General features: G+C 40.9%; 1 protein-coding gene across 2 annotated transcripts; it reads right to left on the reverse strand.

Moving 5' to 3' along the window:
• Positions 1 to 338: 338 nt before the first annotated feature.
• Positions 339 to 13,942, reverse strand: LOC117501927 (zinc fingers and homeoboxes protein 1-like). Of its 2 annotated transcripts, none has more exons than XM_034160894.1 (8): positions 13,605 to 13,942; positions 11,324 to 11,795; positions 9,651 to 10,310; positions 9,053 to 9,179; positions 7,266 to 8,465; positions 4,637 to 4,768; positions 4,082 to 4,419; positions 339 to 3,378 (listed from the first exon to the last, which is right to left on the reverse strand). In XM_034160894.1, the coding sequence occupies exons 2-7, from the start codon at positions 11,677 to 11,679 to the stop codon at positions 4,093 to 4,095; spliced, it is 2,802 nt and encodes a 933-aa protein (XP_034016785.1). In that variant the 5' UTR covers positions 11,680 to 11,795; positions 13,605 to 13,942; the 3' UTR covers positions 339 to 3,378; positions 4,082 to 4,092. The 2 variants fall into 2 exon arrangements, with proteins under 2 accessions (XP_034016785.1, XP_034016784.1); XM_034160893.1 differs by having other exon boundaries at positions 339 to 3,380; positions 4,085 to 4,419; positions 13,605 to 13,941.
• Positions 13,943 to 14,198: the final 256 nt, after the last annotated feature.

The following is a 14,198-nucleotide window of genomic DNA, read 5'->3' on the forward strand; positions in this document are numbered from 1 at the left end:
AACTTTTCAAAATGGTAGATAACACCGATCATCAGTTCTTGTAATCAAATCATCATAAACAGGATCTAACATGGCTCGGTGGTCATCAAAGCACTCATTTTCATAGTTCTGCACATTTTAGGAAAATTAGCAAACGCTTAGCGTTAGGTGCTCGATGTCAGACTGACGTCAGCAAGTTGATGTGAATGACACACGACAGTTTGAATCAACAGGAAACAAAAAAAGTTATTAAAAAAAAAAAAAATCTTTCATTCAAGTCATGTAAGCTTTGATGGTATTAAAAATGACCTACAGTGTGAAACATGTCTTTAAAAAAATAAAGCAAACACGCCTGAAGCCAACCTGTTTTTCAGTTCATTTATTTGTTACTTGTAGACAAAAAACAAAACCATGAAAATCCAGATGTAATAAATAAATTACCAAAAAGTGATGGCCTATTGAAGCAGTTTAAAAATGAAAGAAAAGCTTATTTTGTAAAGTTACAGAGTTTGAGTAAAGATGAAAAATAAAAGTTACACTTCAACACTTTTCTACTGGCTGACCGATCTCTCATGTTGATAGTTACACAAGAAAACTAGTTTTTTTTCCTTTAGCAATTTTTCTTCTAAATATACAAAAATTTAAGACGTTCCCACAGGAACAGAGCCAAGTGCCTAAAGTATCTGCTATTGTGGAAAACCTGAAAAATGTTAACTAGTTCACCCGTATTTGAAGAAATAAAAACTTTTATATTTAAAATGTTTTACTTTGGCAGCGAAGGAAAAAAAAAACAACTGCTGACTATTGTATATTTCATGCACATAATTTGTTAAAGAAGAAGAAGGATAAAAAAGCTTGTGGTAAATGTCACGTTCTTTTCTGCATTTGTAGCTTAATGACTGAGGTAAAGTTACTTTGTTTTTTTGTTTGTTTGTTTTTTTCCTGAAGTAAATGCCACAAGCTTTTAGTTTTATTTAGGAAATTGATTCAAACTGAAGACTTGCCAGGGGTTCAAGTCAATACCATGGAGACATTTTTTGCTTTTAAAAACAGACGTCACTGAGCGATTATTCCAAAAAACCCAGCTACAGCACTCCGGGCTTCACATGACTCCACTGGCTGGAGCAAAATCTCATATGTGGGAATCAATGTGACCCACAAATCCGAGAGTTATAAAAAAAAACAAAACCATCGCAACTGAACCATGGAACACCAAAAACCTGATCCAAAGTCCAGCACAGAGTTTTTCTATTTAGGCAGTGCAATATCCAGATACACCCCACAGGGGGGTTCATGGATGCACATCAAATTACAACGAAACTGAACCGTTTGCTCCTCTCCTCTTCCCGGGTCCTTTGGCAGAATGCCAGCACATTTGGTATGTGGCTGAGGGGTGAGTGCAGAATTGTCCTTAAAGGGTTTCTCTGGGTCATTAGAGTTAAAATTTTTCACTCTAGTTTGTAACAAGCTTGAGTCAAATACGTAGGCGAGTTCTGGAACTGCCCAGGTCAATCACTGGGTCAAAGCTCTGTGCGTTTGTTGGCAGACTCCTCCCACATCATCTGTTTGGTATGTGGACGACGGTCGACCCCTTAAAAGTTTTCAGTTTGGCAAAAGGGAATGAAGGGTGACTGAGTGGTTTATGTCGTGTTACGGCCAAAACCCACCCATGCTTAACTGACTCGATACATCCCCTTTGTTCCCTGTGCTTTCAGTTTGGATTATGCACCCTGTAAACGGCAAAGTGTGGACACAACATGCCCCAAAACACGCAAAGCGCTTCACACCGTGCACCACGGACACACAACACAGGACCCTTAGGGTTATTAAAAAAAGATTAAATAAAATACTAATTATTCAGGATCTGTAAAGACTAACGAACTAGCACACCATGGATGGTGCCTGATGTCGTTGTGACATCATGGCGCCCTGTAGATGGCGCCCTCGTTGCTGTCAATTTTCCTTTAAGGTCTCAGGCAGCAAGTCACCATTTTTCATCTGACTGGCATCTTGAAACCTGGTTTTAAATATTTGAGATCAACCTTCTTCACAGTTCCTCTGTGCTCAAAATAACTCAGTCAAATAGGTTTTTGTGTCCAACCAATCCAACAGCAGTACTCAATATGAGGGTCAAAGGTTACCACATCTGCGATATCCTGCACTCCATAAAGTGCCTATAACAAGTACTCACCTCTTCATGTTATAAGTTTTTAACATCAAAAGTTTAAAAATTAAACTCAGTTAAGCTGCTTGTACTTTTTAAAAAATATACATCATCGTGTTTATGACACACTCAACAGTTCCTAACGACCGATTTAACCACATGAGATCACCAACCACGACTCTTCTGACGATTCAGTTCTTTTATGTCAAATTGTGAGAATTTATTCAAGTCACCATGGAACAAGCCACATTTTGTCGTGACAAACAAATTTAAGTTGCTTTAAAAAATTTTTTTTTAAAAGGTTGAGTACTTTTTAAAATCAGCACTTTAAGTAAAATCAGTGGCAGATGTAACCCGTACTATTCAAATTCATTGACAAATCGTTTCAGCAGCTTTTTATTTATTTTTTTGCTTTTGTTTGTTTGTGTTTTTTTTACGGGCACCTGCTTTTTATAGTCTCCCTGAATTTGGTTCAAGTGTTTGATTTGCTTCAGTTTGAAATTTGTTTTATTTTGGTAAATTCACAGACTGACTGACTTCTTTGAAACAGAAATGGACCCAAACACCTGCAAAATTATCACATTTTTCAAAAAGAAAAATAATAATAATAAAAACAACAACAACAACAAAAAAAAACTAAGCTAAAGGGTTGAATTCCTTTCATATTAAAAAAAAAAAATCACATTTTTAAAAGTTAAAAACACAACTCAAACATAATGGCACATTGTCTATTCACACACACAAAAGTGCAGGTTTAAAAACTTTGAGCTAAAAAGATAATATTTGGTGAGATCACCTTCCCTTGAGAACAGTGCTGACGGTTCCTTAAGTACTGACAGGAACCGCTCGAGGTCTCACCTCTTAGAAATGTCTCAGACTTTATCTTTTTCATTTTTTTACTTTATACAAATTTTACCATTAAACACTACAGAAACGACAGGCGGCGAGCTGCTTCCATCTCTGTGGCAGCATTTTGGCGCTGTCATCAGCTGTCAGTCATCATTAAAATAAATCCTGCTGCATCGTTTACGTGGTGCGCGTGTGCTCAGTGCGTCTCACCTGCTACAGGATCCAAAGTTTTGCTCGGCTGTGAAGGCACAAACTAATCACGTTTATTCCCATGTTGTCCGTTCGAGCTGAGACTTCCTGCAGATGGTGTTTGAGTCCCAACACACCAGCTAAGAAACACTCAACTATAACGTCCATCCTGTCCACAGTGCTGCATGCAACAGTATTGCTGTGGGGGGGGAGACAACAAAATTAAAAATCAAATAACAACTTGACAGTGACAGAGTTTTTTTTAATTTAAGTAAACTGGAGCATTTTCACAACAAATTGTTTCTTTTATGTAATTAACTCTAATACAGACATACATGATATAAATATAATAAACAAAAACAAATAAAACTGTTATGCAATTCTGAAGATTAATGACCACCATAGTTACAGCAGTTAAAAAGTGAAAAATGACTCTTTAAAAATTACTCATTTGAATTTCTGTGGGTCGCCCTGCCAAGCTTTTGGGAGGTGAAATACAATAATTTTGATTTTTTATTTTTTTAATATTTGATCATGTGTAGTTAAGGATTGTTTGTATAATCGACAACCAAATCAATAATTTAAACAAGACAAAAGAAAGAAAAAAAGAGTGTGAATTTGAACTGAACCAGCTCTGATTTTTTTTCATTTACATTGGAAGTGGAGGCCTCAGACTTAAGAGTTCCTCTTATCAATGCCGTCATGTTTTTCTGACACTTCCACTTTGCAAAAGCTCATGCGTCATGACATCGCCACTGATGTCATGATGCCAAACGCCGTCTTCCAGAAAACAGTTGTAGGTCTACATTTTTCTCCACACAGAAAACTGATCAGGTTTTGATAAAGGAATCAATGAAGCAAAGTACTGAATCAAAGGTTTCAGTAGACGTGAGTTTGACACACCTGGATGCTCACGTCTGCTCCTCTGCGGGTTCATCCTCGTCCTCCTCCATGTCATCCTCCTTTTCCTCGTCCTGGTGGATGTCGTCATCCGTTGCTTCCTCTCCTTGCTCTTTTACCTCCATCTCTCCTTCGCCGTCTGCGTGCTCCACTGCCGGCGCCTCCTCATCACTGAAGGGCTGCTGCCCGTTCTCTACTCGCCTGGTAGTCTCGGCGAACCAGTCCCTCACCTGCTCATAGCTCATACTGGACTTTGCCACCAGGTCATCCAGGTCTTTCTCGCTCAGCACCCGATACTTCAGATAGTAGTCCTTCAGAAACGCTCGGCCAGATTTTACCTTTGTTCATCATCCCAAAAACACGACATACAGAATAGTTAGACTCTACTTTAATTCTATTTAAAGATTTCACACACACACACACACACAAGGCACCAATGGGGTGGGGGATATATATATATCATTTTTTAAGAAGGCTATTTAACGCAGTAAATAATTTCACCCCTAAAGTAATGCAATGGAATTTTTGCAGGATCTGATTAATGCATATACAGACCTTGATGGCAGTAGCGCCTCCCTGAGGTAAGCGTTTGCAGGCAGAAGATCTGCGCGACCTCCTGGACCACCCACGGAAACGCTTTCTGGACTTCTTCTGAATCTTGGCTCCACCATTCAGTGCCTCGTCCACCTTAAATGCATGAAATATTGAGGAAACTAGTAACTCATGGTGCTCAGAAGAAGTAGAAATAGTACAATGACCATTGCCAAAGATTCTATTGAAAATGTTAGAAATTTGAGACAGACCGATATACATTTTTTGTGGGGCCAATATCGATATGTTAGAGAGTTAAAAATAAATAAGGATACAGATATAAAATGTAATCAAGGGGAGATTGGGGGGAGTCCTAGTCATGCTTAGTGTGCCTTAATTAAGACAGTGGCATCAACTCAGAACATGGCACCATTTTGGTTCCAACTGCGCTGAACTATTGAATGAACCTTTAATGTTAACATTTTTTTTAAATCATTTAACCACATATAGCAACACATCAAGGTACAGGTCCTATCAAAATAAATATAAAAATAGTTAAGCTATCAAATTTACAATTTATGATGATTTATTTAATTAATTTAAAGCCTGATTTATGCAGCTGCACAGCTGTAACTCCGTGTCATGCAATTAGTGGAGCAGATAACTGTAACAATTTTTCATTTCTGGAAACAAGCGCCAAAATTGGAACACATACTCCTCAAACATTACTCTTTTGAAAAAAAAAAACGAGTATTCACTTGAATTTTCAGTAGGCGGCCAGGTAGGGGTCAATTAAAGAATTACACAGGGGTCAAAATTTAAAATTGGTCCAATCATATTGAAAACTATACCACATTATTTGTCTGATCACAACGATACCAAAAAGGTATAGTTTGGACTATCTATAACTGAATGTTATGGAGTTATGGGGTAAAAACAACAAGAATGGTGACAAAGGTCAATTTCAGTTTGTACAGGGGTCAAAAGTTAAAGTTGCTCCAATTTTGGTAAAAAGTGGTGCGAATTATTGGTTGAACTAATAGGATTAATAAATGAAATCGTTTTGACTGTGTTGAATGCTTGGTCTGCAAAGGTAGAGCAACGTCAATGTCCATATGTTACCCTGTAACATGATAACTAAGCATGCCACATAGTGCAAACTATTCCTTTTTAAAACCCTATTAACTCAACCAATAATCTGCATCACATTTTACAATATTTAGAGAAACTTTAACATCTGACCCCTGTACAAACTAATGCTGACCTTTGTCACCATTCTTGCTGTTTTTACCCCATAACTCCGTAACATTCAATCAGAGATAGTCCAAACTATACCTTTTTGGTATCGTGATCAGACAAATAATGTGGTATAGTTTTCAATATGATTGAAATATTTTTAAATTTTCACCCCTGTGTAATTCTTCAATTGACTCCTACCTGGCCGCCTACTGAAAATTCAAGTGGATACTCAAGTTTTTTCAAAAGAGTAATGTCTAAAGAGTATTTGTGCCAACTTTGGTGCTTGTTTCCAGATTTGAAGGATTCCGCTGCAAATATTCTGTTATCTGCTGCACTAAATGACGTGTGTGACAGTTTTAAAGTTCCCCGTCTCTGGATTATGCTTTATTCTGGATTAATCTGACCCTCAACAAGCTTTTCTTTCTACAATCATCACCTCCAAATCAAAGGTAAGTTGTACAATTTCGTCTTTTACCAACTTCATGCTGTAAATATGTGGACTTTTCTGATCCATTTTTAATCAGTGTGTGCATCGCAAATACTATTATAATATGGTGGCAGATGAAGGAGTAAAAGCATAAAAGTGCCAACTCACAGCTGTTTGTGTCTGATTTAACAGGTGCACATCAGGCTACAGGTCCCAGTCTGAGCACGGTTTGAAAAAAATATTGGGGCTTTTAATTACAGAAATGACTCTGGTCCTACTTTACGCAAATCGGCGAGTGACAGAACTGAACTTTAATTTGTACCTTTGTTACTCTGCACGTCCAGACTGTTTGACTGGGTTTTTAATGGAAATACAGTGCGATCAGACGGGACATTTTAACTGATGTGAGCGAAAATCAGTTGTACAAAATCCGTAATATACGGTGTTTATTACATGGAAAACAATACAAAAACTTTGGGGACTTTTTTTGTCCGGTGACTGTGAATATCTGGTTTATACGATGACAATTTAGGCGAGTATTACTGTACATGGGACCGAACAATAAATTTACCTCTCAAAGCTCTGATGATGATGTGACTTCCAATAAATAAAATAGCTGGATTTCAATGCAGATTAACAGCGAACGCCATTTTGAACCCATGATGGTACCATGAGTCACGTGACCGATTTTGTTTGAATCGTTGCCACTCTCTCAATTAAGGCACACTAGTCAGCACTGTAACCAATACTGTCAGACCACCCTCTACTGGACAAACTACGCAATGACACCATTTCAAACCCTATTTTTTTTCTACAAGGTTTATTCTGTAAAAATAATGCAAATACAGATTTATTTGTAAAAGGCTCATATTGGCTGATATTATCCACCAACTGTTGTACTGGTCGCATTCTATCAGAAATAGAAAAGAAATCAGAATGGATTAACTCTAAAATACATGAAAGTAAAGCCAAACTAAGTGTGCACACCTTTCCGCTCTGGTACAGGTAGTACCACTTCAGGCCGCTGTTCTTGCAGGCATAGCGCGTGTCTCCAAACCAGTTGACAACATACGACCGGGGCAGGCCGCTCTCCTCCGCCATCTTGTCATATTCGTCAGGTGTCGGCCACTGAGAACGAACAAAAGCTTTCTTCAGGATGTGGAGCTGCTCCGGTGTTTTTTTCAGCACTTTCCTGCCTACAGGGGTGGTGGTCTGCTGATCCGATGAAAGCACACCACCCTGTTTCTTCTTTTCACCATCTCCATCCATGTCATCGTCTTTCATCATTTTCCGCCTCTCAGAAAACCAAGCATCCACTTCACGCCGTGTCAATTTGGTCTTGGCTCGCAGCCTGCTTAGCTCCTCATCCGAGGGCATGTTGGACTCCTGGAAGCTGGCCTCCAGGATGAGCAGCTGCTCTGGGGTCTTTTCTTTGAACTTCTGTGGGGTGAAGTCTGGAAAGGCGTGGCGGAATTTGACCCGTGGGTTGCCCAAAAAGCCCGATGAGCCCGGGGTGCCAGTGGAAGTTGGCGAAGAGTTGCTGGCATCGTCACTGGAGTCAATGATGATGGTGGCAGCGTTATCACTGTTGTTGCCGTCGTCAAGTCTGCTGCTCCTGCTTCCTGGTCCGCCTCCTCCTGATGCCACAGCTCGGCTGGATGAGGATTCGCTCAGCAGAACTCCGTGGTGATCCTTCGCATTCCTCTGGTTGTAGCGTGTGTCACTGAACCACTTCTTTATTGCTCGCTTGGAGAGTTTGGTCACCTGCATGAGCCGTGAGATCTCAGCCTCGGTGGCGAACTGCCTCCTGCTGTAGCTCGCCTTCAGCTCTGACAGCTGCTCCTTAGACTTCTTTGGCTTCCCCGAAGCCATGTCCAAGGTGACCGATGTGTTGACAGTTGCATTCGATATTTCAGTCTTTGATTCTGATGTTGACGGTTCTGCGGCTTTGGACTGGTTACTGGGTATGCTGGCGACAGTCAGGGTGATGGGAGAGGCAACGGGCACAGTGCCGGCATTTCCAGCGACCTGGGTGAGGACGAGACCTGGCTGACCGACAATCTGACAGGTTTGAAAGATGGACTGCAGGCCGTTGGTGGCTGCAGCAATATTCGCTGGAATCACAGTGATGGTTTGAGGGACGGTCTGCACTGTGCCGTTAAACTTCTTCCTTCTTGCCTCCTCCACCTCGATGAGGACAAAAATAAATAACTAATTTACAACACTGAAATGTACAATTTCTCTTAGATGAAAAAAATAAATCAGCAATCAAAACACACACACACCTTCAACTGCTTATCCAAGATCAGGTCTCATGGCAAAGTAAATTAATTTATGGGTTTGTGATAGTCGTGAAAAGCACCCCATTTTCATGCGGGGCACGAAATGTGGGGTGACGGGGGTTATGGTTAAGGTTAGAGGAAGGGAGACACGTTATGGTTAGAGTAAGGAGAATAATGATTATCATAAATAATCATTATTTATGACTCCGCCTCACTCCTCACTCATTCACAGGGTTTCATCATGGTGAAGGCGTTTACAGCAGAGCCAGAACCACAAAGTTGACACTCCAATCAGAGACAAAAACAGAGAGAAAACTGAATTCTGGATGTTGTTGGAGAAGTGGTCGGATGATGTCAATACTGTGTTGAGTACCAACAAGTTTTAATGAACAGATTTCAGGGGGTTCAGGTTGCTGGATGATTGAAAAAGTATTAGAAAGCTTCAAATTAAAGACAAACAGCATGCCACGGTGTTTAAAAAAAAGTACCAACCTCCTCCGGTGTCCAGCTGACTCCACGTTTCAGCCTTTGAGCTGAGAACCAGACCTTGATCTGTTCTTCGCTGAATTTAGTCTGCGATGACAAACCCACTATCTCAGACACCGAGGGGTAGGGGAACCTAGAACGCAAACAACACCATGTGACCGATACGCAAACCGAGCCCATAAAGAGACGATACCAGAGCTGTAACGATTAATCAATTATTAACTTAAATTACCCGTAAGCTTCATCATAATTGGGACAATGAAAATTTTTGTAATATTGTTTCTGTACACCAGCATAATGGAACTGACATGGAATAAAGAAGATGTATGCGTCATGGACTTCATTTCCAACAATCTTTAAAAAATAAAACCAGTATGGTACTACATGGGAAATCAGTCTGGAACAGGCCATTCTCGAAAACTGACCGACTCTGCAGAAGGAGACTAATGAGGGTAGCCACCAAAGATAGACAACTCTGAAGGACTTATGGAATTCTGTGGCTGTGTTTGGGGAAAGTGTCGCATTAACGTACAAGTTTGTTTAAAGGTGCTAAAGAAATTATGTAAGATGGCAAAATCCCAATAAATGGCAATTCTGCAGTTACCTGTTGTAGGCGCTGACCAGCAGGACATTGTTATCCATGGCGGCGTTGTAGGTGGGGATGCTGCTGATGGGAATGAGGAGCTGCGTCTGGCTCTGGGTGCTGTTCTGCTGGTTCTGCAGCACAGACAGGACTTGAGCCAGCGTCCCTGGCGACAACATGCCAGCACTGCCCGTGCCCGAACCGCCTTTAATCTGTAGCATGTTGGCACTGTTGAACACAACGCTCTGCGGCACAGCATGCACCTGCATTGCCGTTGGTTTGGAGACTGAGATGATCCGAGGGCAGGCAGCAGTAGGGGTCACGGGGGCGGGAGAGAGCGCGGGCGGCTCCTCGTTCTCGTCGTTGTCTTCATCGTCCTCATCATCGCTTTCTAATTTGATGATGTCATCTGTGCAGATGGCAGCCATTTTTTGGGAGGTGGTGAACTTCTTGGGCTCGGTTTTGCTCTTGATCCTCATGATGGGCGTCTTGCTGAGCGCGATGCCTCGCCGAGACGTTTCCTCCGCCTCATCATCCTCCACTTTGACGAAGCTGCCATCAAACGTGAGGTCATTGACCGTCTGCTGGAAGATGGTCTCATTGTTGCGTTTCACCATCGTCCGTGTGAAGTTGTCTTCACCAGGGTGGAAGCGAGCGTTGTGTGCCAGCAAGGTGTCGTAACTGAAAAGAGGAGAATATTGTGGTAAAATATGTTTTCATAATAAATACAATTCTCAAGAGGAATTAATGGTAAAACAATATGTCAACCGTGTGTACATATAACTGTAAACAGAAAAGTTTTCTGGAGTATAAGTTACACCTTTTTTCTGTATGTGAAACTCCCTCTGTAACACAGCATGTCCCCAGGGACAACTTTAACAACAGACGAGAGCTGGATGTGGCACGTGCACACCACAGCCTGTGCTGTTGCTTAAAAAAACTTTTAAATTCTGAAAATAACCAAGATGGACAAATAAACCTGCATTGGAAAACATACTGGGTGTTATTTGATGCAGTGTGGACAGAAGAAATCATCAGATGGACACAGATTGCTGGCACACAGCAATATGTAGAAATGGATTGATGCATTGTAATTATTGTATCGTGAAGTCTGTATATTTTAAAATTAGTACTGATAACCTGAAAAGCCAACTTCTGCACAGAAGAAAAACTTCAGCACAATAATCTGTCTCATAACAATATAAGCATTTCACTGACTGCTTAACATGCTGTAATTCATCATTAGGCAGCATATCAGGCTAGCTGGTTTATCCATTGCTGTATCCACAAATTAAATAATGGCTGAAGTTAGCAATGTTTATCAAGAATTTGCTTTGCTGACCTGTCACCTTGAAAAGCTGGTCAACGTCAGCCATATGCAAACTTGTGAGGTCATCACATGAGCCATCTAAGTACCAAATTTGGGGAACCTGTTATTTGTTCTCAAGTTATGTTAGCTAAGAATTTCCTCTTTGACCATGAAAAGTAGGTCAAGGTCAGTGATATATAAATTCATGCAAGGGCATCACATGAGGGACATATAAATGAAATTTGGAGAGTTTCCTGTCATTTGTTCTCAAGTAATTGTGTTTACAAGAATTTCATGAAATAACATCTGTAAACTTAAAAAGTGGGCCGGTCATTTTGAATTACTGGGAAGCAGCACGTCATACAGAGAGTACAGTTTGTGGTACCTTTTGGTGTGGTAGTCGCATTCCATGCAGACATAAGACGTGTTGAGGACAATGTTGGGATGCTCAGTATCCACGTGCATGGTGAACAGGTTAAGCTCGGAAGTCTGGTAGTTGCAGTATTTGCACTCGTATCCCCCTTCCGCTGTATTCAGGTCCATGTAGTCAGAGGTCTGCCTGATGTCTGTGTCATCACCACACTCATCAGACAGACCAGTAACTTCAGACGCGATGACCGCTGCATCGTTGCTGGATTCCAGTTCTGCTGTATCCGTGGCATCGTCCAGCTCCTTGTCTGAGTCCATGGGTTCTTGAACAGGAAGCATGCATGGAGTGGTGGACTTTCTCCTGCTCGCCATCCTTGGTTTGGGGGAGGGGTGTGTATCAGAGCGGGGTCAGGTTCACAGTGTGCTAATGCGGCTCCATAAAGCGAAATATCATCACGTCAAGATTTTCCCCACGTTAGCTTCAATTCCTGAGGAAAAGAATGCAAGAAACAATTAGTAACTAACATTCCAGAAAAAAGAAACAGAAAATCAGAAGGTTTCTCAATCAACTGATCACTTGCCATCTGTCACAACCAAAGTGATGCTAAATCAAATGTATTGACACATTTTCAGCTAGAACTTCCCATGAAGGCCCCCACTGGACCTCCTATTAGCATCCCAGGAATATGCCAGCTGACCCACCAGCTCCAACATCCTTACTGAGTTTCTATGCGGGCTTGGTGACACCACCAAGCTGTCCGGACACCGAGCCATCTCTGCCCCAGTGCTCTCAGCTTCCTGTTCGGAGAAGAAACACATCTAATTATAAGTAAAATATCACGACTGATATATCATGGACCGACAGGAGCCTTTCTCTAATCTATCGGTATTAAAGTTATTTTTGCGACTATGAAAACTTTAATTTTACTAAATAAACAAAGCAGAAAACCACTTTGGCGTTTGCTCAGGAGAGGGGGTGCCAACTGCATTGTTTATAATGCTGTCAAGCATGGTTGGGACCCCCATCACCCCTTGGTCACATTAACTCTTAGAGACAGAGGAAAAGTGATCAGCTGCCATTCTTTTCAGTCAGAGTGGGAATTTTGCAGTGACAAGAAACAAGTGGACACTTTACCATCGGCTATGTTGAGCCAAAATAAGCAAGAAGTCGTGAGTGAAGGCAGTGTGATGTACACTAGTTGGTTGCTTGAAAAAATAATAAATCTGAAATGTGTGGCTAATAATTTGCAAGAAATAAACACTTATATATAGCACCACTCCCCCCCAAAAAATCATATTGATCAGGCTCTAGTGTATTTAGAAGTCACAGAAAAATAGCTATCCCTTTGTGCAACAAAAATAATACATTCATTTATTCATGCACATTATTACAACTGCACTCAAAAAGGTTCATTATTTGTATAATACCAGCTGATATCTCAAGGATCAACATGTGAATGCAGAATTACAGCACTTCACTTTTTCCACATTTTGTTACAGCCAAATGGAGTAAATTATTTTTTCCCTCAAAATTCTACTCACATCACCCCATAATGACAACATGAATTTCTTTTGGGGTGGGGGGGATAATAATAAAAAACTAAGAAATCACAAGTACTTAAGTATTCACACCCACTGTTGATGCACCTTTGGCAGCAATTACAGCCTCAAGTCTTCTTGAATATGATGCCGCCCCCCCCCCCCCCAAAAAAAAAAAAAATTCACAGTCATTTTGTAATAAGGCTGTAACATAACAAAATGTGGAAAAAGTGAGGTACTTTGAATATTTTCTGGATGCACTGTATAGTGAACCTGCCACCTGGTGGACGGTGAGTGCATCGACATGTCTCAGGAAAAAGGGCGGGTACCTTCAAGAAATAACCAATAAGATTATTTGAAGGCGGGGCATATACAAAACAGCACACAAACAGCTAAACATTTTAAACTATTTGTTCTATAATTAAATCCACACTTACTGTTTCTTTAATACAGGTGTGCCTATTTTTCTGGCTACTGAATGCAAACTACGTGGCTGCCGCAGGGGGGACAAAAAACACCACACTTTTTGTGTATTACACAAAAAGATGAACAGAACTGCTTGAACAGTCGGAAACAGCGGTTTAATCTGTTTTTTAAACACTCCACTGGAGATAAAAGTGGCAAAAAAATTTGAAAACAGCCCTGACATTACTACCGTCCAGCTAACATTAGCTAACTAGCTATTCTGGATGTGGATTCTAGGTCAGGAAGCCGTACAGACCCGAGTTCGAGCCGTGGCTCGCCTCGGACTTATTTACCTGCTGTTTCGAAAGTCGGTTATCCTCATTTCAACCCAAACGGTTCGACTGTTAGCAGCTGTGCATCTCCGGCTCAAACGTCTTCCGCCTTTTAGCACAAAACGCCGAGAAGCCCATCTGCTTTAGCCGGGCTGAGAGCCACAAAACTGGTACGAGCGACTCACTGCGGCCCGCCGAGGCCCACCGCGAGGACCTCTGACAACAGCGCCATTGGTAAATGTGTGGTTTTAGCAACAAAACGATAACTAAACAATAAAAATGGAACCGATACTTCGATAAATCTGACGATGGTCATTTTTTTTTATAAATCGCGGAGCATAAGCAAGGGGAAGTAAGGTTTGCTGCCTTCACAATAAAGCTTACTGATAACGTGGGAAAAATGTCAACACTGTCATTTGACCCGCAACAAAGTGATATGTCACAGTGGTTTTATATATATATATATATATATATATATATATGCACGAAACTGTCGCACATTTAGGAAAAAGATAATTCCAATATTTGTGGAATTTCTAAAAATAAATTCCGATGGGCGTTTCCGGTCTTCGTTTAGAAGAACAGGAAGCAGTCCCGCAAACACCGACAGAGAAG

Source organism: Thalassophryne amazonica, chromosome 20 (genome assembly GCF_902500255.1).
Source record: "Thalassophryne amazonica chromosome 20, fThaAma1.1, whole genome shotgun sequence".
NCBI lineage: Eukaryota > Metazoa > Chordata > Actinopteri > Batrachoidiformes > Batrachoididae > Thalassophryne > Thalassophryne amazonica.